This window comes from Suricata suricatta, chromosome 2 (genome assembly GCF_006229205.1).
Source record: "Suricata suricatta isolate VVHF042 chromosome 2, meerkat_22Aug2017_6uvM2_HiC, whole genome shotgun sequence".
NCBI lineage: Eukaryota > Metazoa > Chordata > Mammalia > Carnivora > Herpestidae > Suricata > Suricata suricatta.
This window is the reverse complement of record NC_043701.1, coordinates 47,929,278-47,955,242: the sequence shown is the minus strand read 5'-3', so window position 1 is coordinate 47,955,242 and position 25,965 is coordinate 47,929,278. Positions and strand designations below refer to the sequence as shown.

The 25,965-nt window shown below is 49.2% G+C and overlaps 1 protein-coding gene and 1 non-coding gene across 2 annotated transcripts in view; one reads left to right on the top strand and one right to left on the bottom strand.

The window, feature by feature from the left end:
* The window catches only part of HOXA13 (homeobox A13), a 3,677-nt gene extending 1,550 nt beyond the window's left edge, over nucleotides 1–2,127 (bottom strand). Inside the window, exons 1-2 of the mRNA XM_029918489.1 lie at nucleotides 2,118–2,127; nucleotides 1,879–2,040 (exon numbers count right to left, since the gene is read on the bottom strand). Coding sequence (XP_029774349.1) covers nucleotides 1,879–2,040; nucleotides 2,118–2,127 — 172 coding nt within the window. The remainder of the gene's footprint in view (nucleotides 1–1,878; nucleotides 2,041–2,117) is intronic.
* A 20,659-nt stretch (nucleotides 2,128–22,786) lies between these two features.
* LOC115286137 lies at nucleotides 22,787–22,897 on the top strand. Its single transcript, XR_003905894.1, has one exon. It is a non-coding gene; the product is annotated as a U6 spliceosomal RNA (small nuclear RNA).
* Nucleotides 22,898–25,965: the final 3,068 nt, after the last annotated feature.

Sequence of the window (25,965 nt, the reverse complement as noted above, 5' to 3'; positions counted from 1 at the left end):
GCGGCCACGCACGATTCACCCAGAAGAGAGGCGGGGGATCCAGGCGGGTGGGGGCGGAGGACCAGGCGCGTGGGTTAGGGAAGGAAGGGCGGCCTCCTCGCACCACCCGCCTCCCTTTCCCTATCCCAGTGGGGCCCAGAGCAGCGTTGGACGGGGAGGGGATACAGGCGCGCTGTCGGATTGAGACCTGAAACGGTGGGAATAGGTCAGGTAAATCTTCGGAAGGTTGGGAATGGGATAGTGCGAAAACGGGGTGCAGTCCAGGTTGGGTGTTTCTTGGGTCCTCCGACGCTGTCTTCTTAACAGGTATCTGCGAAGCTTTCTGCCATGGGACCCCATCGCGGACACTAGCGTTTTCGGCTTTGACAAGCGTCACGATTTGGGTCTTTCCATGGGAACAGTGGCGGGGCATTTGCGGATGCGCCTGCCTCATGGGCCCCAGGACATTCCACTGGAAAGCTGGAGCTGTATTTAGGGGATCTCTCCCCTTTGCTCTCTACAGTGTTGGTGGGCAATTTCATACACTCGCACTTAGGCCCATAGGGTCAGAACGACCCCCTCATACCCACACTGACAAACGCACACACACTCAAGTGTACACTGATCACATCTTCACACTTAGGTATAGAGACTGCTCCTCAGTCTGCCCCAGGAACAACTCTCCCTCCTCCTGAGACTTTGGAGCAATCCGTGCACTATTCTCGGGTGCTCCCACATCTCCAGCCCTGCTGGTCTGTCTTGGGAATTTAAAAGGAACAGCCCCAAGTGCTGGATGGGAGCTTCCTTTCTGGCGCCTAATGAGGCTTCGTAGATCTTGGACAGGAGCTCATTCTTCAGGCACCTGGGCGCTCCCCGTTTCACTCCATTTTTAAAGAGGAGAATGGGGCTCTGTAGGGCAACTTCAAGTAGAATTGGGGAGAGCATTGTCTCCAGCCTGCAGAGGGTGCCCAGTCCTCCTCTGTCCAAGAACCAGCCCGAGAAACCTTCCCTTTCTGTGTCGTAAATGCAGACCCTTTCCTGAGAGCATGGTGGGGTGTTGGTGCTGGAAGAGCCAAGCAGCCCCCCCTTTTTTTTTTGGTGAGGGAATCTGGAGGTCCTGTTGCTTTTGGGTTACACACTTCCATTTCCAATTGTGGAGGCTGTGAGCTCATCAGATGCCCAGAAGGGAAACGTGCATTCAAAATGAAAGTAGGTGTATTCTACAGTACGTCAGGTTTTGTAGAGTGCCAGACTCCCTTTCACACCAGGTGGATTGGTGAGCATTCAAGCCTGGACCTGCCCTCTGGTCCTAGCTTGCAGACTCAGCCAGAAGCTCAGGGTACTGCAAATATCCCCAGTCCCTGTTCCCTGCTCTGATCTGCTCTTTAAAGCTCCTGGTCTTCCAGCAGAGTCCGGACCAGTGACCCTGGGCTCCGGCTTTTATCTGCCTTGATCCCCAGGTTTGCTCAGACCAGTGTAAGCGTTGTTCAATTACACCTTCTATGACACCCTCCTCCCAACATACACATACTTAAGTGTGCCCTTTCCCTCCTGCCTTTCTAGTAGCTCCGGGTAAATATTGATTTGCCTCCAGCTTACCTCCTCCCTGAATGGCCATTTGCAGACTAAGGAACTAGCCTCTGTAGGGACTCGATTTTTGTGTTACTTTCCGGCCCGTTCACCCCCCTTCCTTCCTCCAAGTGGCATTGTAAAACTCACAGTGACAAAGAAATGGGGTAGGGTTCGAGGCCCCAGTTCCTGAGGACTTGAGGGCTGTTTTACATACAGGTCAGACGCGGCTAGAGGCCAAGGTCAAGTTGAAAGTTGCAGTCTAGCCAGCGTGAGAACTGCCTTGCGAGCCTAGACACCTCGGCAGCTGCCAACAGGCCCACTGCTCACCTCTCTTCCCTCGTTCTTGACTCTTTTCCTTCGGTTTCTCACTCTGTTTGGTTACCCGGCGGTTTTTTTTTTCCTGCTGCCTTCGCGGAGATTTTGGGGCGGTGTTTACAGACTCTTCTTCCCTGCCTCCACCCCGCTCTCTGGTCCGGCTTCGAGCCTCTTCTGTTTTTCAGCCAGACCCAGAAAAACGAAAACACAGCTCAGGAAGCCCCCACCAGCCGGCGCCTGTGCCAGCTCACCTCTGGCCATGGCGCAGCTGCTGGTGCACACAGCGGCCAAGGCCAAGGCCAGCTCCACATTCCTCCCTCCCTCTCCCCACTTCACCGGAGGCTGAGCCCTGCATTGCAGAGGAAGGGCCCCAGCTCCACGGACTGCCAAGGTCGACTGGGTCCCTCCTCACCAAAAATGGTGAGACAAGATGAAATCTTGTCTGCAGAGACACCATGAGCAGGTTTGTCTGGGAGGGAAGGCGCTGGGGAAAGACTTTGGGTTGCATCTCGATTTAGGTTTTGCTTCCTAAACTTGGCGGCTCCGCCAAGGAAGGGCTCATGCCTAAATTATTTATTGAGCTTTATGGGGGGATCTTTAGTGATCAAGTAATTTGGATATTTTCTTAGTTCCCCATATCTTTCTATCATCTTTTAAACACTCTTAAGACATTGTTACTCAGAGAGAGGCAGCCTGCTTGTTCCTTTTTATTTTTTCTTGGATCTCGATATATATGAAGTGATTTTTTTTTAAAAAAACAGGCAAGCCAGTGGCGTCCTGGTGTGCCTTCACTGTTTTTTTTTTAATTCTGTAGGTCATATTAGATACTGAGTTGCAGCCACCAACCAGTGAGGATAGTTTTTAGAATTTGAATGAGCTCTGTGAATGATTTTGGGTCTCAGTTTCTCGAATTTCTACTCAACTTTGAAGCAAGAAAATCTCTCCCCCTTCTTGTTTTTTGGCCTAGGACATAAGAGAGTCATTAATGGTTCCTAATACTATTTCTTAGCCTCTTACTCCCTCCAGGCAGCTACCAAGCTGACTTTCTGTGGGAAAAGAAAGAATTGAGGACTATGAAGAACTGGGGTATGCCCTAGGAAGCAAGCAAAGACTCTCCCAGCGCACTTCCTCTTTTCCTAAAGGCAAGGTCAAGATTCACTTGCCTGCCTAGCCAGTGGCATCTGGCCCTCTGAGCCATTGCTCTGCTTTTTTGTCTACCAGGCTCAGGAAGTCCTATGGGATTGCAGGGAGGCACCATCAACTTGAATCCTGGAGATGACAGGTTTATCCTCAGGCACTTTGTGAGCTAGGCTGGGGAAGTCAGAGTGCCCACTGGGATCTGCAGGGAGCAGTGGCCCTTTAGCAAGGGGTAGAGGTGGGCTCTGTCTGGTGCTCCCTGATTTCCCCTGGAGGACTCCTGAGTGGGCAGCATGGGCAGGATCAGAAGGCGGCAGCTTAGTGGCTTGGCCTTTGTTCCAAGAGCTGCCAGACCCTTTCTCTTGCCAGATTCTTGGCAGGCATGGCTTCTTACATCGTAGTGCAGGCCAGGGTGCCCTGTGGGGCTTTGGCTGCCCTGGAACCTTCTGCTGAAGAAAACAATCTTGGCTAGGTTTTTTTCTTTTTGGGTGGGAGAGGTGGGGTATTTGCTGCCAGCCTGGGTCAAGGGGCCCTGGGCTTTCAGGGTTGGAAGAGAAAAGGACAAAAGGAAACCAGGTTTTAATCGGGTTTGATTTTCACTAGCGAATGAAATTTACCTGCTCTCACTTTAACTTGAGGCGGCTGTCAGCACTGCCCCTTGGCACTGTTTCTCTGCATCCATCCAGCATTAGGATAAACATTCCTCAGTTGGTTTAAAGACACTTTGTATTTCAGGATATTCATGTGTTTCTAATGTATCCAAGCAGCTTTACGAGCTGCGTTTGCAGAACATCTTAACCCTCTCTCTCCCACAGCAGGAGGGGAAGGGGGCACAGAGATAATGGCAAAGAAAGAAAGATCCAAAGGCGGGAGGTGTGGGAGGGGGATGGTTGAGGAGCTGAGGCTAGCTAAGAGAGAAAGAGAAAGAGAGAAAAGGAAAAACACCCAGATAACATCTCAGAATCTGCAGTCAACCAGACCGTTCTCAGAAGAGACAAGTGAGGCACTGCTCTGTTCACCTTGGGCTTCGAGCCTTCCCCACCCTCATCCCCACCAGGGCAGAAGCTTAAGGTGAAAGAGTAGGTTCTGAAGAAACTTGGGCCGAAGCTGGCCAGTAGGCAAAGAAATGGCGAACCCGGAGTCACTTCTGGTTAAGCTCCCACTCTAGATTTTTGTGCATGTTGAAGCATTGATAAGGCAGCTCAAGACCCAAGGCTATAGGGGTAGTTTTGGACTATGGGAAGCCACTTGGCACTGTGATGACCAAATGCTAACCACGGGAAAAATGAGAGGAAGCATGAGCTCCAGAAAAACCGACGTAGACCCCACCTTGCCTTTAATATCTCCTCATCCCATGAACTGCGAGGAAGGCAAGGTTTTGGAGGAAAGGCTCTCCCGCTGCCTAATTCCTTTCAGTATCAGGCCTTCAAGGCCACCGGTGCACAGCGTCTGGGAAAAGCGGACGCCCAGGAAGGACCCCAGTTCCAGCGCTGCCCTGTAGTATTTCCCCCAGAAAGTGCCTGAACTGGGGGCGGGGTGGGGGGGTGGGGGAGTGTGCGCCTCCCTCCTCCTCTAGAACAACCAGCCCCAGGTCCCAGGCTTCCTGGAAGAGCAAGTCCCTCTCGGCACAGTGCCTGTCTCGGGAGTCCAGCCTCCCCAGGGTTGGCACGAACTTGGAGTGAAGGGCGCGTTGCTGCCCTGGCCCTGGGGGAGACCAGGGTGATTCCGCCGGTAGTGGCGGCGGCGGCGGTGGTGGTGAGGGGAACGCGGCCTGGCCCTACCGTGCAGATGCCGACGCTCTGCTCTTGACTGGCCCTGGAAACTCTGCATTCGCTTAAAAGAGGTAGCACGCGTTAGAAGCAGGGAGCACTCAAAGGAGCGCTCAGCCGGAAGGAGGAAACGCCTTCTCGGAGTCCTCAGCGGGCGGCGGGGGTACGGGCCCGCTGGACTGTGGGGCCCATGCCACCCAGAGAGCGAGCTCCCCGTCACTCGGCCGGGGCGCAGGGAGAGCGCAGGGCGGCCCCAGGGATTCTGGGCGGCTGCGACGTGAGAAGGGCAAGAGGTCCCTGGTCCAGCCGCCATCGGTCCCCGCTACTGCCCCTAAAGGAGTCCCGCCCGCCGGCCTCCACCCGCGTCGTAGCCGGAGGCTCGCGGCCCGCAACAAAACAGGAAACCAGCGCTGGGCTGCGGATTCCTTATGTCAACAAACAAATACCCCGAAGACGTTCGAGCGTTCGAAGGAAATAGGGGTTTGGGAAGTCAGCCGGGCCCCGCGGAGCCCCGGCTTTCTCGCGGAGAACCCGGTGCAGGCGGCCACGCGGCCTGGGCCCGCGGGAGTCCGTCGCTGCTTAGAACCCTGAAGACCCCCACGTCCCGGACCCGGGGTGCGAATTCTCAACGCACAGAGCAAGCGAGGGAAGGAAACTCACCAGCGCAGCCAGGAGCAGGGGGTACAGAGCAGAGGATGCGGGGTGTGATCAGACTTTCACGGCACGCTGTAAGCCATAATCATAACGATGCGTGTGCCTCGATATGCACACAGATTCGCACATCAAATGCGCGCACACACGCAGTAAAGGAGGACAGCCAACGTCGTGTGGGTGAAATACGGGCATCGTCCCGAGCCCCGAGGAAAACTATTTCACCCCGTCGGACCAGCCTGGTGACATATTTTGGGGTGGCTGGCGTCTCCCTACCCGTTCTGATTTTTCCGGCCACTCTCCATTCCGTCCCTCGTGGCTTTGTAAATACACCTGTCCCCAGTGAGAGGCGAACCCCTGACTGGAGTTTACCTGGTTCGGGCGTTCTCCCCAGAAACTCTGGCTGGCTCTGGGAACCTGGCGCGGGCCCGGCAGGAGCACCGGCGCTTCTCCTGGCGCCCCAGCCACTCCTTTGTCCCGCTGCTCCAGCCCCACTCAGCCCAACGCTCAGGGAAACGAAGCAGCTCAATAAAAACTTTTGATATTAGTTTTTATGGGTATTTACACTCTAGTCAGGGGAGCTGAGTACGGAAGCTCCATTAATCAGCCCCCAACCTCGGATTTGGATGCTCAGTTTATGGGTTGGAAAAGGGAGCCTGCCGGAAAGAAAGCCTGAGGATGGCCGGCTGATTCCGGAGGAATGAAAAGGGAGTCAGGTCATTTTCCGTTCTTTGAAAAAGAAGATTAAATGGGTAACTCCAGGTGCTACCCAACTGACCGAATTTTTATTCAAAACCCCTGGCAGGGATAATTTTTTCACCTTTGCCTAACACAACATTTCAAAAAAAATCTTTTTAATATGGAATTTTCCAAACACACACACAAAAGTATAATGAACCCGTATATACCCAATTCCTAGTTTCAACCACAATTATCATTTTATCTTTTATGTTCCATGATCCACTTCCACTTTTTTTTCTGGAGCATTTTAAAGTAAATCCCAGCCATCAAATCATTCCTCTCCCAACAGGATTTTGAGGATAAGTATCAAGGTTGAGCTATATTACTCAATTAAAAGGAATTCCTCCTATGTCTGAGGGTAAGCGGTCAGCGTGTTTGAACTTGAATTGTTCTGATTACAATCTAGAAAGAACTTGAGGGTCCACCCAAGAGAAGTCTGAGGAGAAAAAGGGGTTTGGGAGTGTGAGTGCATTTTGCCTGAAATTTTATATGTTTCTTCATAATCGAAAATATATATACATGAGGGAGACTTACGTTACCTTTCCCCATGAGTTTGTTATCCTTTAATGGAAGGTTTGTACTGCTGCATTAGGATCTGGAGAGAGATGGTAACCATGCCTCAGTCCTTTCTATGTTCCAAGTTAACTTCTATCCGCTTCTGATTGGACAAATGATCATTTCCCATCTCAACCCACCTCTTTCCCCGGTAGAAATCACAAAGGAACTTCTCCTGATTGAGCTAGTAAGGAAATGTTTGTGCTGGATCGGTAGCTTATCCCAGCAGCCATAGTTTTCAGGAAGAAATGCAATTCTATGTATTTTTAAACTCTCTCAGCAGTAACAGATTTTAAAAAAATTAATAAAGCCATTGTGGTTTGTTTCGCTTTGTTTTAATTGCATGGTCTAATTGACAATCAGCGTGATCCTCCCCAGCAAACTATTGTAACTAAAAGCCCTGGCGACTTTAGAAAGCAAAGATGCAAAAATAGAAAATAGTAAGCTGATGAATTTGACAAGTCCTAAACCAGGCAGCTGCTTAAGTTCTAAGACCACTCATAGCTGAGTGAATATGGGTCGTCCTTTCTGCGGCAGAATGTTGAGTTATTTTACATTTATACTGTTTATGGTTCCTTAATTATCTTTTGTTTTGTTCTGTTTTTGAGGAGTTCTTAAATACCTAGCACGCTTCTACTCTGGTATGCTTCTATGCTAATAATATATGTTAACATAACTGCTCATTGTATTAGAAATCTGTTTGTCTAAACTTCTAGGGGATGTATAACTTAAAGAGGAGGGGAAATTATGTGCACAGATTTTATATAACTCTCCGACAGCTCCAGCTGTACCCAGCAAAAGTCCCTGGGGACATTGGTCAAGAGTCCCTTCCTTGCAGACTGTGGGGCATTACAGCAAGATCAAATCCTACTGGTGCTTTGGAAACATCCTCTCATTTTTGAGGGTCCCTGGCCTCCTGGCTCGAGGATGGAGCTCACCAGCAGGTTAGGGTTTGGGTCAGGGTCAGATTGGGGACTGTGGAAGTGAGAAGATTCTGAGGAAGAGGGAGACAGAAGAAAAATGCCCCAGAAAAGCTGGGAGACCAAGAGGAAGGGGGAGATGGGAGGGCAAAAAACAAGAAGCAAGGAAACCAAAATTTCCAACAAAAAGTCAAGCTACAGCAACCCAAAGCAGGCCTGGGTTTTTAAAGACCTGCAGAAACTTGTTCTCTCAGGAAGCCTATTCTCTGAAGCCCGGTGGGGGCCCCCACTGGTGGTGAGGAGGGGGCGCTTGGGCTGCAAGCCTCCCTACGATTTCTTCAGCTGCACAAAAATAATCTGGGTCTTGAGAAACTGATTGGGGTTCATAGTTAAACATGGACATGAACATCTCTCCACAGGAGAGGAATTCTGGCTGGTATCAGCTGCCCCTGCATAGGTTCTGAGCCAGACTTGGGACAATCCCTCAAGCCTGCTAGCAATTACATGCTCTCAACCACGTTTAAAAAGGCCATATTTCTTTACATTTCTAGGACCTAATGTGAGGTTATGTCAGGTCATGGGACCCGTGGCTGGTGCAAAGTAATTTGATGTCACTGAGAGCAAGCACACTCGTTTGTCACCCCGAAGAGTAGACATCGCCACCGGTCTGAGCTGGGAGCACAGCAGAGCAGAGCAAGTTTGGGTGGGACTGTGGGACCCAGCGGCTGTCCGGTGCTGGCTTAGCCAAGGCTGGGGAGGTGCTCTCAGGATCATGTGCGTCAGTGCAGGGGAGTGGGGACCAGCTCTCTTCCAAGCACACATGTTGGCCCATTGAACTCATGTGGAACCTTGACCGCTCCAGGCCCTTGGAGCCAGGTTCATTTGCTACAGAATCCAAATCTTAGTTTTTCAGTTCCCTGAAAGTAAAGCTGGTTAATCCAGCTGCGGTCCTTCCTTCCACCTCCCACCCGCCGCTGCGCCAGTGCTCTGTATCAGATTCAATAAAACCCAAGGGAGTCTCCCTATCTGAGGATCAACATTCATCCCCTTGAGAGGTGATGAAGATGGGAGGGCAAAAGGGGCCATAACCCTTACCATCTTTTGGAGATGCCCTTTGGTATATGCTGGGGCTGGCTAACTTCTTGGTGAAGGGCTTTAAGACATTTGCCTAGAAAAATCTCATTCAAGGGCGCTTGGGTGGCTCAGTTGGTTAAGCGTCCGGCTTCAGTTCAGGTCATGATCTCATGGTTCGTGGGTTCGAGCCCTGCATCGGGTTCTGTGCTGACAGCTAGCTCAGGGCCTAAGGTCTGCTTCTGATTCTGTATCTCCCTCTTTCTCTGACCCTCCCCCTGCTCACACTATCTCTCTCTGTGTCTCAAAAATAAATAAAAAACATAAAAAATTAAAAAAAAGAAAAATCTCATTCACTATTTCCAATCACTTTCAGATTTTGAGGTAGTGGGAAGAGAACACAAAGCTAATGAAATAGGTTTCCTGAGCCTTCCTTTGAGAGTCAGGGAGGATCCAAGCCCTGAGTGTGGGCAGGTGTGGGGGAGGCACCTTGATGGGCAAGAGGAGGAGGAGGAAGGCACTTGGGACAACTGTGGATTGAGCATAAGGTGCGGTCCTCCAACACAGGGCAACTCTGTGTAGTCCCCACTTCAGGGTCTGGAAAGCCTCAGTGGAGCCCCCCTGCAGAGTGCCTAATTGAGGCTCCATAAAATCCTGGGATTCACACACTGCAAGTGGTGGTGCGTACATATCCCTTGGTGATACAGAAGGCATCCTGGCAATGCTTCTCCTCTCTGACAATTGTAAGATGATGTAATGCCACCATAAATAGAACCAGTGGGGGAGAACTTAGATCCAGCCCCAATGGTCAGCCAGGAGGCCCTGAGGAGCAATACCCCGCTTTAAATAGGTGACATGGGCCAACAGAAGAGCTTCAATTGGCATCTGTGAGGCAGATGGCAGAGTCCATCTCTTGTTCCGCCTGCCTTCAGGTTACACAGAGGCATTGGTGAGGTGGGGAGAGCTAAAGTAAGAGACAGCATTCCACATGTGGTGCTCATTCCTGCAAGGCTGTGAGAGAACACCCAGTCCCCCATAGAAATTAGATAGTCGTGGGGAGAGAAGCAAACAGGCCAAGTCCAAAGGCCCCATGAAAGAGATGGGGCAAAAATACTGCCTGCGCGCCCAGGAAGCTGGGCTCCTCTAACTCTGGCCATCAGCAGCCTGCAGGTGGCTAGGCAGCAAAGGCAACTGGGGGTGGGATGGTCTCTGGCCTCACCTGGATTCTGTAATGAGCCCCAGAGTCACTCAGGACCCTCGCAGAGATTGCATATTATATGGTCGCTCCAGGACTCCACCCTCCCTGGGTTCTGGAGTACCAGGAAGAGATCGATGGGAATCCAGGTATTCTGGGCCCCATGAGCCCTCACCTGGAGAGAGGAGGGCCAATGAGAGCTGGACCTTTCCTGGCCGAGTTGGATAAAGTGCCTTGGGCCCTGACTAGGGAACTTCAAGACAGTCGAATGCTTCGAAGGGAGACCGAGGAGAGAGGGTTTTCTCTTTTGTACCCTCCCACCCCCACTGAATCCAGGGGCAGTCACATAGCTGCGGTTGAGGCAGAGGATGCGCGCAATGTGGGCTGCAGTTGCGACTTCTTCCCACTAGATGTCTTCCCAGTTAATCGGAATTGAAAGGCGCTGTCTGCTCTTGGTGCCTGAGACTCGGTTTCCCCCCTGCCACTTTTTGAAGTTGGGTTCCTTTGGGAAAGCAAAGTTTTTTCTTTCTTCTTAAGGTGCCCTCCCTGCCCCGCACTCCAAATCCTGGCTCTGGGAATCCACCAGAATCAAATGCTGGCTCCCTGTGGGCTCCCGTCAGGACCTGCTCACACCTTTGGAATCTTTATGACTTTTGACGTGTTTAAATAACATGGCAAGGCTGAGTACACACCTCAGATTAAACTTTAATCAGCTGCAGTCAAGGTCGCCCAGGTGGTAAACGCCATTTCCTCCACCATCTCCTGACTTCTGCTGTGGGGTGCAAGGTCTGGGGCTGAAGGCCCCACAGTTCCCTCCCTCCTCTGCCCAGGCCTGGTTGGGAGTCAGGATGAGGCCATTCCATCAGGTTCCAAAGAAGACTGAGGAAATAGGATCGGAGGCGGACACCCAGGGTGGGCTAATGACCCCAGCGCTATTTTTATAGCTACTAGACAGAAGAGTTAAAAATTCCAAGAAGCACTTCCAATTTCCCCCAACTGCAGAGAACTGTAGGTCCAAAGTCATAGCCAGGCCCTGGAATATTTCCCCCAGCAAGGTTCTTGTTACCCAAGAGAGGTTGGGGGGTTGCGGGTTATAATGGTGCTGCTGAATTAGCTGATCATTTTGAAGGTAGCTAACCTAGGTGGAGGGAGGTCAGAATCTACCCAGGCTATAGTGGCTCTTCCCCTTGCCAGGCTACATAAAGTTAGTTTGACTTTAAGCTGGGTCACCAGAATATATATAACCCCTATACCCAACGTGGTGCTTGAACTCATGACGGTGAGATCAAGAGTTGCATGCTGCTCTCACTGAGCCAGCCAGGAGCCCCTGAACATAACTTTCTGAACCAATACACTCACCATAGAAAATTGTCTTGGGCATTTATTTGGGAAGAAAATTCAAAGCCAAAACAGTATGTACAGTGAGGGCTACTGTGGTGCTTTAAAAAGTGGGGTGTGGGGGTGCCTGGGTGGCTCCCTCAGTTAAGCATCCAACTTCAGCTTAGGTCACGATCTCATGTTGTTAGTGAGCTCAGGCTCCCTGTGGGGCTCTGTGCTGACAGCTCAGAGCCTGGAGCCTGCTTTGGACTCTGTCTCTCTTTCTCTCAAAAATAAATAGACATTAAAACATTTTTTAAATAAATAAAAAAATAAAAAGGGGTGTGTGTATATAGAGCTGGGAGGAAAAATAAGGAATCAGTAGCAGTGGGTTCCTCTGGGGAGAACTTGGATCAGAGTCTGGTAGAAAATTCACTTTTTGCTTTATAAGTTTTTTTTTTTTAATATTTGTAACGTGGACCAATTTTATGTGTTATCCACTGGGGTAACACTCTTCAGAAAATAGAGTGCCCCAGTTATTTCATGGCCAAACATTCCCCTGGGGGATCCTCTCCACACTTCAAACCAGACTTAGATTGAGGGGGACACACTGAAATAAGTCAACTCAGAGCTTAGACCTTAGCCTCATAGACATCCTCTCAGATTTCCATCCTCTGGGAAGACGCTGGTGTCGCCCTAACCAGGAAGTGAATATGCCAAACCAGTATATAAAGTCCAGCCATTGATATCAAGAGAACTCCATTGTCTCAAAATGAATTAAGCCTGATCATAAAATTTTTCCCAACCCCTGGTGTCTGAATACATGAACCTTCAGGCTAGAGATTTATTCCCACGCCTCCTAGTCAGGGTGTGAATCGCAGATATCTTGTAAGTGTATATTTGGTTTGTCAATTCCCATCCTCAAATATCAGGAAGCTCCACATACTCGACTGGGGTGTTGACTTCTTGAGTTGGGGATAGTAATATTATCACCAACTAAAGTTAATTTTAAAAGTACTTCTTCGTGGAGTCTTTTGGGGGCTAGTAATGCTCTGTATCTTGATCTGGGTAGTAGTTACACAAGTGTATACACACATAAAAATTCAGCGAGCTAGGTGCTTAAGATTTTTATGCTTTGCTATATGTAAGTTATATGGCAATAAAACAATTTTTTTTAAGTGCTTCCTCATAACGACCTGTGAAGTAGGTCCCGGGGTTATTATAATCTCTCCATTTTACAGACAAGGCAAGTAAGACTCAAGGGAAGTTAGGACGTCCCTGGCCTCCATGGGAGAACATAACCACTCCCAGTTTCCTCCTCCTGGTCTTGGTGCTTCGGTAGAGAGCTTTTTCTTTTCCAGCACATTTCTCAGGTATCAGTCTAGAGATGCTCTTCCCAGGGTGGTGAGGCGGGAATTCTGACCATCTGTGCCTTCTTCAAATTCTTTAGCCTTTGAGTAGGGAGAAGATGGAGAGGGCACTGTGCCCAGAGGCTGTGAGGCCTAAATGGCCCCGCGCTGGAGTCCCTCTAATGAGGAAGGCGGCCTCCGGGGTTAGGAACATATTTTCTTCCCCTATTCCATCATCCTTGCCCAGGCGCACCCCGTAGCAGACCCCGAGGCCCGGGGAGACTTCTCCAGGTGGCCGCGTCGTCCCGCCTGGCCCCCTTCTACCCCCACAAAAGAGCTCAAAAACACAGGCTGGGGTGGAGCAAGGGTGTTCTGAAATAACGGTGGCTGTAGTTAGATGGCTCAGGACATAGAAAGCGATTATTTATTCCAGGCACCGTCGCAAAAGGCTTCCAAAAATATCGAGCCGAGATATTTTATTGTCCCGCCTGTCTGCAGCCTGCAATTATGCGTTCAAGATGTTTAATGTGTGCAAATGCACTAGCCGCTTTCGCCGGGCGAAAACCGTAGCTGCGAGCGGGGGAGAGGCAAATCTGGAGATAATTAGGTCGCACAGTCGCAAACATTATTCTGCTCTTACTGTAAACGGCCCCGGCCACCTTTACGGGCCACCTTTACGAGAAGCCAGGAAAAGTTTCAGAGTCACTCATAGAGCTTAGGCGGACAAACTGGCCTCTCGCTTTCTTTCTCTGATTTCCCTCCCGTATTGTTCGAAGTGTCTATTGGGCCACTTCTGTGCCAGGTTCAGGGGCGCGCCGGAGAGAAGGCGCCGGCGGGGGAGCGCACGGGCCTGCGGGCTCTGGTCCGCAGAGCCCGTGGCCCCCGAAGGCCGCGCCTGGCCCCGGGAGGAGGCTGGGGCTGGCGGCCTGGGGCCCTCGCGGCTGCTGGCAGCCCCCACCTGGGGCAGAGTCTGGCCCTCCCACTCTGCGGCTGATCAGGTCTCTCCGTCATCCTCCCCACCTACGCATCAGGGCGCTGGTCAGCGCACCCGCAGTCCCCACTCCGAGTTTACTCCGGGTTGAAATGCGACCGCTAGGCCGAGGCGCTGGGCCTTGGAGCAGTTCTCGAAAGGCGCAGGCAGTGTCTTTACTGGGGCGGGGTGCAGGGTCGGCTCTCATTGGGCTGACCCGGGGTGAACTTGCTATTTTGAGTCCCATGTGCTAAGGGGCCAGGAAAACAGCTGGGACGGGGGACCCCCGCCTCCACCCCCGGGCCGGCACGCCGGCGCCCAAGGGCAGGTCCAGCGCTCCCCACCCCCACGGGGCGAAGGCCGGCGACAGGGGCTCTCTGGGAACCTTGTAAGGCCTTGTGCTGGCACCTCCCACTCCCACCCTGCGACACGTACACCTCGGTCAAGTATTCGGGCAGCGGCTCCGCCCGCCAGCGAGTGAGAGTGACCAGTGCAGGGACAGCAGTCCGGGCCGTGGCCGGCCCCCTTTGGGACAAAGGCGTAAGCGTGCCCCAAAGCAACTCTCACCTTCCCAAATTTCCGTTTCAGCTCAGGCTTTTAGGACAACAAAAACAAGGACGCGGTAGCGGAGCAGGGGCAGCGCTCAGCCGGTGTAGCCGGCGGGGCGTGCCTCTGGCTCGGCGGTCCCGATCCCCGGGAGAGAAAACCCTTTGCGAGGCTGGTCGGGAGCTGCTGCGGGTGCCCGCCGGCACCAGGGCCCTTTCCTGGAGGCCGGCAGACTCCCCTACGGAAATCATCGTGGGTCTGGGCTCCCTTTAACGCAACATTCCGAGGTGGGCCTGTATGCTCTCATTCGTTTCTCTTTAGGAGACGACATTTTGAAACTCACTTTAGGCCCCTGATAAACAAAACAAAAACAACCTGGCGCTCATTTCGCGTTGAGGGGCACTACAGAAGATCTGCGTGGCGTCCAGGGTGCATTTTCTGAAGTCTGGCGGTGCCAGTGCTGTGGCCGGCTCCAGGGTATGGAGAATAGGCGGGTGTGGAAGGATCTGGGGGATGCCATAATCCCAGGGAGGGAAATCCAGAGAAGAAAAACAAAACCTACCAGAGTGATTTGTTCCTGCTCCAAGTGCATCATCCAGGGAGAATCCCTCGGGACTACAGTTACCTACTAATGGAGACTTCCCTGAAATGTGTGCTCCCAGCCTCCCCCTTGGGGGTGCGGACTCTGGCTGCAGGAGATGAAGGGGAGAGGGAAAGCCTCGTGGGGGTCTTGGGTGGCTTCAGCCCCAAACTAAACTCCAAGCCTTGGATGCCAAGGTTCTCAGACCTAGAGGAGGGAGTTGGTTAGCTGGCAGCCATCAGAAACTGGGGGACAGCAAGACCCTGGCAGGAGGCCCAAGCTAAAGCTTTCAGACTTCCTAGGCTGTTCTTCCTCCCTCCTTGTGTGTCTTCCTTACCCTTTCCTCATTCCCCTCCCTGCTAGGGGGTTAGGCCTCCAGGTACACATGGCTTTGCTCCCAGGCCCAGCTTGGATGGGAAAGAGACACTGGGAAGTTTGAGAAAGGTTCTCACTAGTGGCTTAGAGTTCAGAGACCCCAGGGAGTCTATGCTATGACCACATGCAGTGTCCCACATGCTTGTGACCTGGAGGACCTAACAAATGCCATTTTCTAACCCAGAGGTTCCTGGTTGCCTGAGAAGCTACGCAGAATTTTTCAAGCTGAAGGGGATCTGGGGGGAAAGGCCACTGTTTCTGCAGATGTTCTGTCTCTGTTCAAAATCAGTGCTCACAGAAAGAGGGCATGTGTGCTGTGACTGCTCTCCTGAATGTAATTTTTCCGTCTTTCTCTCATGTAGACTCGAGGGTTCCAAATGTCCTCCAAGCAGTCCAGGCCTGCATTCGATCCTCCCTATGGGAAGTGAATCTGATGAGGGTCTTCTTTCTTTCTCCTCCTCTTCTGTTCTCCAGGCCCCTCAAAAGAGCCCACAGAAACTCAGCAAGGCCCAGAGGGAGTCTTTTGCCCTCTTGCCACTGGAAATGGCTCTGCCTGGGACCCAGAATCCAGAAATAGTGAGCAGTTCCTCTTCAAAGTCCGCCTGAGTCCTCTGGCGAGGGAAAGGTGAGGCCGGGCTGCCAAGGGGCCTCCCTTGCAGCTGCACCCAGCCGGGGAAAGGGGAGGGCTCTCAGGAAAATGGGTGAATAGGGCCACCTGGAAAATTTCGATTTCTCAGCTCTCTAGATTCCCCGGAGGAGGAATTCTCTGGTTGGGAGTGATTGCGGCCAATTCCAGTTTCCAGATTTGGTTTTCCGGCCCAGGAAAATTGGGGCCTTGTTTAATTCTTTTCCTAGAAGTTATATGCTCATTCTTCGACTTTCTGTTTTCTATTAGCCAAAGAGAGACTTCACGTAAGATAATCTCGGTCTCTCCCTCCGACCTCTGAAACATGTAATTTGGGGGAGATATTGTATTTAAAATGCCAATCCCAGTAATGAGCCCAGTTTAGCAGTGTGAGCTCCCACCCTCCCCTTAATGAACAGAGCTGTTGAGAAATCATTTCACTTTGATCTAGTTTGTGACCTGATTTTTTGGCTTAAAGAAGACTGGGCGGCTAATTGGATTCTTCAGTTGCCTTTAATCTCCACCTCAACACTTGGAACCTGACCAAGCTGAATTAAAATGAGTCTGATAAACAAGATGTAGCTGGTTCCCAGGTTAACAACAACGAGAAAATCCCCCCCCACCACCACTGTGGGGTTTAATGATCACAGTGTGGTTGGCACCTCACAAAAAAACATGAGGCTGTAGGCCCCCAGAACCTGCAGCACGGAAGTCTTCGGATCCTTTCCCCTTCCCTCCCGACACCCTGAATGTGGTTTAATTAGAAGAAGGCCGGGTAGAGGGAGGTGGGGAAGAGCAACTTACAGTTGGTGAGAGAGGCAGGGTTGGGGGGTTCATCTCAAAGGGAGGCAGGATGTTGAGGAGATTTTTGTCCCTGGGAGAGGAAGCAGGCCGAGCCTTTGAGGGCCGGACAGTAAAGATTGCAATTTGAATTTCCAACTGTGTTCCGAGAGTGAGGGGGTGCAGGAGGGAAATAGGATATGAGGGGCAGGGTTATGCAGCCTGAGGGGCTGGGAATCATGGGTTTTATTTAATCTTTTCAGATGCCAGGGTTTTGTGTTCTGGAGGCCAAGCAGAGGAGGAAGGAGTCTGCTGGGACCTCCCCATTCTTAATGTGGGGCCTGAGAAAGGGTGCTCTGGAGCTCCCATCCTGATGCTCTCGCTCGCTCTCTTCTTAAGAAGCTGGAGGAATTCTGAGGCATTATTTCCTCTGAGGCAGTGGGAGTTTGGTTTATGTCAGGATCTCTCGATCTAGACACGATTGACATTTTGGGCTGGATGATTCTTTGCCGTGGGGGCTGTCCCGTGCACTATAGGACGTTTAGCAGCATCTCTGGCCTCTATCCACTAGATGACAGTAGTGCCTACCCCAGTTGTGACAATCCAAAATGTCTCCAGACATTGGCGATGTTCCTCGGGGGGGCTGCAACTGCCCCCAGTTGAGAACTACCAGTTTGGGTCTCTGTGACACAGGCATTTCTGAGGAAAAAGGGGAGTGCTTTGCTTGAAGTGATCTATGTGGGGTTTCAGAGAGCTGGGGGGGCAGGATGGAAGACTCCCTCTTTTTCTTTGACCTCTCGGGCCTTTTGGATCATGAATGGTTTAATGTCTTAAACCTCCATTGCAATACCTGGATGACGCGTTTGGACAAACATGTAGTTTCCAAGGCACATAATCCAGACCTTTAGACTCACAGAATCGTGAGTGTGTGTGTGTGTGTGTGTGTGTGTGTGTGTATTTAGCATAGATGCTGGGAGAGAAAGATACAGGACACTCACTTTTTCCTGCAGCCTTGAGTAGAAGCAAGTTCCTTCCTTAGCATACCTGGTCTTGGAGTGGGAAATGGCTAAGCTCTTGGACAACCTGAGCTATTGAGGTTCTCAGGGAATAGAGAACCTGTCACAAACATTGAGGTGAGAGTTGGCCTCAGGGTTCTCTTCGGCAGATTCTAATCCAGTAAGCGGCCCTATAGCTCTGTAGCAATCTCTTTCCTCCAGCTCTTAGACTCAGCCAAGCTGACTCTGAGCAACCTCTTCCTACCCAGATTTTCTGGGAAGTGTGAAGTCCAGGAAAGTATGAGGTTGGCATAATTTTTTGAACATTTGGCATCATTATTACAATGCTGATGGAAAATAACAAAAAAAGAATTTGACCACAATCCAGTCATCTCAACCAAATCCTCCTTCCCTCCCTTTTCCCTCCTCTCTTTCCTGCCTCCCTCCCTTCCTTCGCTCCTTCCTTTCTCTTTCCTTTGGATTTTCCTGCCAGAATGTGTCTACATACATACAACACAAATAAAGAAAAGGAAAGATTGAGAGCAATTGGTTAATTCTAGGGATAATTTTATCAGGCTTGAAAATTGATAATATGAATGGGGTTAAATTGGGTGATCCTTAGTCTCTACTCTAGAAGAGATTATAACCACCTAGAAGTAGCTAGGCATCTTTAGGTGTCAGGGTCTCAGATGTATTAAGCTTTAGGTACTTGACCAAAATCATTGATTTTGTGCAGAGTGCTAATCACTTTACAAACAATAACTCATTTAATCTGTTTAACAACTCTAGGAACTATTATTGCCATCACTTCCATCTCACAGATGGGGAAACAGGCACAGTCAGGTTTGGTAACTTGCCCAAGATCATCCAGCTAGTAAGGGGCAACACTAGGATTGAACCCAAGCATTGGGTCCAGCGGCCATATTTTCAACCACTAATCTCTTCTACCTCTTGTTAATGCGTCTGGTAGAGACAGTGGCCCAGAAGACAAAAGTTGGGGAGGTGGGCATCTCTGTGCTCAGCAGATAGATGCGGCTCTAGAAACCTCACTCTGAACTTCAGAGCCAGATTCTCTGTCAACAGTGGGTCTATTAATAGAAACTTTTTCTGATGATTGAAAGTAAGTTATGGGTTGTGAAATGCATATCCCTAGTATTTACTGCCTCAGGAACACAGGAGATGTAATGAAGGAGGGAAGGTTGTAATTGTAGAAAAACATCAACTCTAGTAACAGAAATCAGTGGCAGCCAGAGACGTTCTCCCCAGGTTTCCGGCCCTGCTGGTGGCCCCTCCACCAGACTCCATGCAGGCAGGAACCCCCCAGAGGAGGAAAGGGGCCTGTTATAGGAGTCATCAACCTGTCACCACGGCTAGGGTGAATATGGCTTCTGAGTTGGGGGGAGGGGGCAGAGGCTTAGTCTTTAGCACCAGCAGCTGCAGGATGGGGGGAGGGGCAGTGGGGGGGTTGGAAGGGGGAGGCTGGACGCGGAGAGACCTTCTGTACCTACTGCCTAGGAGCAGACTTTTATTGAGTCAGCAAGGCTCCGTGCTAGGCAGCACTTGGCGTTTAACAGGAACAAGGTGATATTTACCATCAGCCGCATTAACAGTCTGTAATTGCGTGCTGGTGTGGGGCTGTGTGTGAGAGAAAGATGGGGTGACACAACTGCGTAAATGATGGCACTGCATAAATGAGACAAGAACCCAGGCATAGGTCAGTATGAACCACGTGCTGAATGTGGGGGGTCCGGCGGGGGCAGACAGTCAGGAGGCTGAGGTACTGAGGTACGTGTCCTGCTCCCACAGGGTATCCCTGATCCTGGCCGGCAAAGAGAAGGATTTTCTCTGTTGGAGATGCAAGAGGAATGTTGGGAACATAGTTTGGCTAAGGGGAGGGGAAGGGAAGGGAAGTATTGTCTGGCACCCACTATGCTGGATCCTGTACTTTGCAAAGATTCTCCCATTTAACCCCCGAAACACCCCTTATGAGTTGTGCATTGTTGTCCAATTTTGCAGATGAGGAAGCCGAGGCATAGAATGACTCCTGCAAGGTCCCCCAGCTGGGGGCCAGAGGCGAGGATCTGTGAGACTCGCTCAGTTACTCTAGGCCAGGTCCACAGGGGAACTTGTGCATTAAGTCCGCTACAGGGGAGCCCAGGTGGGAGGTTTCTTTGCGGTCCGCATGAGAAAAGGTTGTGTTGTTCTGACAGTTCCCTGCTTCCTCCCCGCCACCATCTCCTGCTGAGGACTATTCAGTAGTCATGATAAATTGGGTGCTTTTTCCAGGGCAGGTCCCATGGCACCGTTCCTCAGAATAGGAGACGAATAGGAGTTGAAGGTCGGTCGGAGACAGTGAAGACACTGGTGGACAGATGGACCAGATGGACGGACGCTGCCGGAGGACAGGCGGGGCGTGGCAAGCGACCAAGAGAATGAACCTGAGGCCCCAGAGACCCAGGGCTCCGGAGTAGGCGGGGACCCAGGAGCCGGCGGAGGCGTGGCGAGGTCTCCTCCGCCAGACCGTCCAGTCTCCTTATAGCAAAGTCGCCTCCCACCGGGCCTCCTAGGCCTCCTCGCCCAGGGCCCTGGCAGACCACTCTGCGGCCAAGTGTAAATGGGACAGTGATCCACCCTCTTTCTGTTCCGTGAGAAACCCAGGCTCCCCCGGACTGTGCACTTAACCAATTGTGGGAGGGAGCAGAGGTGAAATAAGGAAGGTTAATAGTGACAACAATAACAATACTCTGTGCGTTTGCTTATCCCACGTGATAAGGTCAAATGAGATCATTTATTCGATAAACACGCATGTGTTATCCACCCACCACATGATAGGCACTGCACTAGGCTCTTTCATTCTAAAATATTTCTCTTTGGGGGGCCTGGGTGGCTCAGTCAATTAAGAGTGCGGCTTCGGCTCAGGTCATGATCACACCGCTCGTGGGTTCGAGCCCCCGCGTCTGGCTCTGTGCTGACAGTTCGGAGCCTGGAGCCTGCTTCTGATTCTGTGTCTCCCTCTCTCTGCCCTTCCCCAATTCCCACTCTATCTCTCTCTCTCTCAAAAATGAATAAATGTTAAAAAAAAAGATTTCTCTTTATTCATGTCTTTTTGAAATTTTTAAAAAATGTTTTATTTATTTTTGATACAGAGAGAGGCAGAGCATGAGAGGGGGAGGGGCAGAGAGAGAAGGAGACACAGATCCGGAAATAGGCTCCAGGCTCTGAGCTAGCTGTCAGCACAGAGCCTGACGCGGGGCTGGAACCCACGAACGTGAGATCTGACCTGAGCCAAAGTCGGAGGCTTAACCAACTGAGCCACCCAGGCGCCCCTATTCATGTCTTTTTGGATAAGTTTTATTGTAATATTATGTACAAAAAAAGTGCCTAAAATCAACAAAATATCATAACATGAGCACACATGTGTAGTGAGCAGCAGATCAAGAAACAGAACATACCCAGCATCTCACCACCCACCAAGGGGAGCCACTACCCTGACATCTAACACCCACAAATAGTTCTTTTCATTCAACAAATAAATGATGCAGGAAGGGCATTGTACACGACCTATGGAGAGCTATTAATAAGAGGTTCCATTACCTAAGTGAATTACTATTGAGCCAGGGCAGGATTTGTGGGAGTACTTGCTTTTCTGGATTTTTTCAAAGGACTGAAGACTGGGGTTCTCACACCCACCTCTTCACAGAACACCTCCTGTAATCCCTGGGATTCCTTGGTGCAATGAGACCTTTCCCTCTGAGGACCCTTATTTCTGTCACTAGTGAGTGTGGGTAAATATTATTCAGAAATATGAGGACAGTTTGGAAGCATGGCTTTGTTACAGTATTTATTATTACTAAGACCAATATTATTAATAAATTTGTAATAATAACAACACATGTTTTAAGGTGAATGTCTCCAGTCTGAGGCTCCTCATAAATGTGGAGCCTGGGATCATAAAACCTCAAAGAGGTTCTATGACTTTAAATGTGAACTAGAGGGGCACCTGGGTGGCTCAGTCGGTTAAGCGTCTGATGTCAGCTCAGGTCATGATCTCACGGTTTGTAGGTTCGAGCCCCATGTCAGGCTCTGTGTTGACAGCTTGGAGCCTGCTTTGGATTTTGTGTCTCCCTCTCTCTCTGTTCCTCCCCTGCTTTCTCTCTCTCTCTCTCTCAAAAATACAAAAACAAAAACAAAAACATTAAAAAAAGAAAGAACTGGAGACTTCTTTAGAAATCTTCAGAGGAGACTGTTTCTGCCTGTAGCAGCAGAATCTTCCTCCTGAACAGAACCTCGAGTCCCATGGGATGGTAGATGAGAATGGCCCACCTTCACTGTTACCATGCACAGCCATGACTTCCAACCAAAAAAGTGTTAACAGTTGGAGGCATGGATCCTAAGGAGTTTCTCCCCTGCACGTTCATTTCCTGTTAGACGGGGTGATGGGTGAAGGTCTAGCCCCTTTTCCTAGGTTGCCTGGCCTGGGGTTGCATCAGGATGGTGCCCAGGAAAGTCTCTTAGAACATCAGAAATCATTCTCTATAGAACTGAGTCCTCCATGACTCCAGCTCTTTCCCAAGGGAGTTAGACGACCCCAGAACAGGAGCAGCATCCGGTATGGAGAAAATGATGGAGTAACAATTCTTTACATACAAGTGGGGATTAACAGTTGACAAAGCACTGACCATTTCTCCATCTATTTTGTGGACTTAACATGAGTATTTTCCTGGGTTTTGTTTCTGTGATGATGGTAGGGTGTGGAATCCAAAGACCCCTTGGTAAGTTTGCAGGTGACTTTGGCTTTAGCTCTAGAGTCACACAGACTTAGATTTGAGTCCTCCCCTGCCACGTACTTGCTTTGTGACCTGGGGCAACTCTACTCACATTTCTAAACTTGTGTCCTCAACTTAAAAATGTATATGATAGTATCACCTAGGTAGCCCATAGGCTGTTTGTTGTGAAGTTTAAATTCTATTATTCAAATAAAGCACGTAGCCAGTGCTTAGAGCATTGCAGGTGTAATAATAGGTTAACTACAGGTTATCAATATTATTATGTAATATCATTCCTTAGAGACATGGCGGAAGTCATTCTGATTTGAGAGGTGACAGAAAGTGTTGAACTACTAACATATGCTGTATCATGGATAAATCTTAAAAAAATGCTAAGTGAAAGAAATCGGACACGAGAGACCACCGATTGTATGATTCCATATATCTAAAATGTCCAAAAGGGCAACTTATAACAACAGAAAACAGATTTCTGGTTGCCACAAGCTGGAGGTGGGAAGGGAGATGACTGTAGAAGGGCTTTGGAGAAGGATAAAAATGATCTAGAACTGATTTACTTTGTGCTTGCTTCGGCAGCTCATATACTCAATTGGAATGGTACAGAGACGATCAGCATGGCCTCTGTGCTGTGCAAGGATGACATGCAAATTCATGACGTGTTCCATATTTTTAAAAAAGGATTTATTTTGGTGCTTGCCCTGCTGAGTAAAGTGGCTAAAAATCATGGATTTGTATACCTGAAACGAGTGAGTTTTATGATCTATAAAATATATGTGAATAAGGTTTAAATTTTTTTAATGTTTATTTATTTTGGGGAGACAGAGTGTGAGTGGGCAAGGAGCAGAGAGAGAGAGAGAAAGAGAGGGAGACACAGAATCGGAAGCAGGCTCTGGGCTCTGAGCTGTTAGCACAGAGCCCGATGTGGGGCTTGAATCCCTGAACCATGAGATCATGCCCTGAGCTTAACAGACCGAGTCATGCAGGTGCCCCAATAAAGTTGTTTTAAAAACTCAGAAACTATCACAGGAGAAGGGGAAGAACAGAGTCCAGGTTTTCAATTAGGTGTTCTTTAGACTATGGTACAGTCATTTGCCTCCCATTCCATAGAACAGAAAAGGCAAAGAGCAGGGTGGTGGTAGCTGTTGTTAGATTCTTCATTAAATAAGGGATGGAACAAAGGCAATTTGAGTAATGTAGAGATGGCAGTATCTTAAGGAGGGGAGAATGAGGAAGAATAAGCGTTTTGGAAGGGGGTGTAAAAAAGTAATAATTGTGGCTGTTATTCAACTTGTATTATAAAAGGCTTTATATTCTTGGGGTGCCTAGCTGCCTCAGTAGAGTATGCAACTCTTGATATCAGGGTCGTAAGTTCAAGCCCCACAGTGGGCATGGAGCCAACTTAAAATAATAAATAAATAAAAAGAAAAGCTTTATATTCTATGGTTTTCTTAGTATTCTAAAAAGCATAATAATGTTCTAAAAGCTTTATACACATCATCTGGTTTAAATTGCGTAACACATTATGTTCATCCCCATTTCAGAGGTCATGAACTTGAAGCACAGAAGAGTTAAGTAACTTGACCAAAGTCATAGCTAATATACAGCAGTCAGGATGGGAACCCAGGTAGTTTGTTTTAAAACACCTGCATTTTACAATGGTGCTCTTAGTGCATGTGAGAATGAGAGGCACATCAGGGTTTTGAGTAAAAATTGAGGGGCGTGTGTGTGTGTGTGTGTGTGTGTGTGTGTGTGTGTATCTGTGTGTGTGTGTGAGATCCTGGGATATTCTGAGACTTTGCCTAAGGAAATATGATGTTGATTTATGGAAATAAATTTTATGTAAATAAGAACCATATCAGACATGTTGGTGGGAGTAGACCCTCTCAGTTTATTGCTGCTGGGTGCATTTTTTTATATGACTATTTAAAAAGGCCAGACAACTCCTTCATTTCTGCATGTTTGAAGTGTGGCGGTACTTATTTTCCATAGTATGAGTTAAGCTCATGTTTCTGAGACAGCATTCAGACTAAGTTAGACAATCTTAGCACCCAGCCCACGGTCTCCTCTCCCAGCCTCTTTCACACCGTCCTTCCTTCGGCCAGCAGTGCCCTGCCCACACCAATTTCTGTCCCTGGAAATCCTGCTCAACTTTTCAATGGTATGTCCTCCACAGAGCTTAATGCTTTTCTGGATTAAATAGAAACAAGAACTGTGTTTTAAAGGTCTCTCATGGTTGGCTGCATTGAGAGAGAATACGTGCTACATCCACACACAGCTTAAAAAGTAATGGATTAAAGAGTGCAATCCTTTCAAAGGCAGAATAAAAATAAAAATAAATTTTAAAAACTGCACCTAATCTTTTTGTGTGAACAGTACAAGTAGACAAAGTAGAAGGAATAGTCTCACTTCTTTCATTCTTTTGGTTTAAAAGATTTTAAAAACTGTTCACACACATGAAACAGGCAATTTGTAGGTGAAATGAAAGGGATTCAAGTCTTTTGGATGCTGTAGAGGGATGAAAGGAGGTTGAAGGGAAAGTTAACATAAGAATGAAAAGATCTGAGAGAAGCGGACAAGTGATAACACTGGTAGTCTGAGCATGGGTAGGGGTCTGATTTTTAAAAATATTGTTTTCAGTGTGTGGGAAATACAAAACTAACGCATGCTTATTTAAAAAGAAGTCAAACTCTCTTTTAAATATATAATGTGGGAAGTTAATGTTCCCTACCTCCTTCTCAGGATCACCCCAAAGATAAACCACAATGGTTGGGTATATATTTCTCCAGATGTATGTACATATAAAATATACATATATTTCCTAAATAACCATCTATGAAATATGAAGCCATCAATCATATCCACGTGAATTGTAGACATTTACTTACAATTTCTTTCTTCATTTTAATGAACATGGAATCATACCATATTTACTTGTATAACTTACTTTTTTTTCATTTACTGTAAGCTTAGACTCGTTTGCCTGTGAACACATCTCTTCTACAGAGTATTTTTTGAAAAAAAAAAAAAAAAAGAGTATTTCTTGGTATGTAAACTCACTATATATTCAACCATTTTTTCTACATATTGATAACAGTTGGGTTATTTCCACTTTTTCATCCCCACGAAAATGACGTTGTAACTGAATGCATCGTGTAGGGAAAAATTCAAAACGTGAGATTGAGGGACAAACGAAATAACATCTGTAAATTCATAAATGTCAAAATTGCCTCCTAAGAGATTTTATCTGTTTTGCTTATTTGTTTGTTTTTCCATCTTCAAAGTTCTTTTGGACACACAGAACTCTGGATTATACAGAAAATGGGCTACTTTATTCGAACTTGACAGAGCACCACCGCCTTTGGGCTTCTCTGGACTAGGTGAGGGGGCTTTGAAAGGAACACCAACATCAGCGAGCTCCAAAGTCTGTCAGAGCCGAGTGGCAGGTGGAGCAAGGGCCGCCGGGGGTCGGTGTGTCTGCAGGGGTCCCCGGGACTCGCAGGAGCCGGATCCCGCCGCCCGGAGCACGAGGCTTTCGAAGCAGATGGAGAATCCATTTTTAAGTCCAGGCAGGAAAGAGCTCAAGGATCGAATTTCCCCAACAAATACGCATCGATTGTTTCAGGGCATTCCCCGGCTGCAGCGCAGGTCCCCGCGCGGCCACCGTCACGCCCGCGGCGCGAGTTGCCAGCCCGCCGCCCGGCAGCCGCGTCCTGGGGTTTCTCGGCAGGTTGGGCCGTGC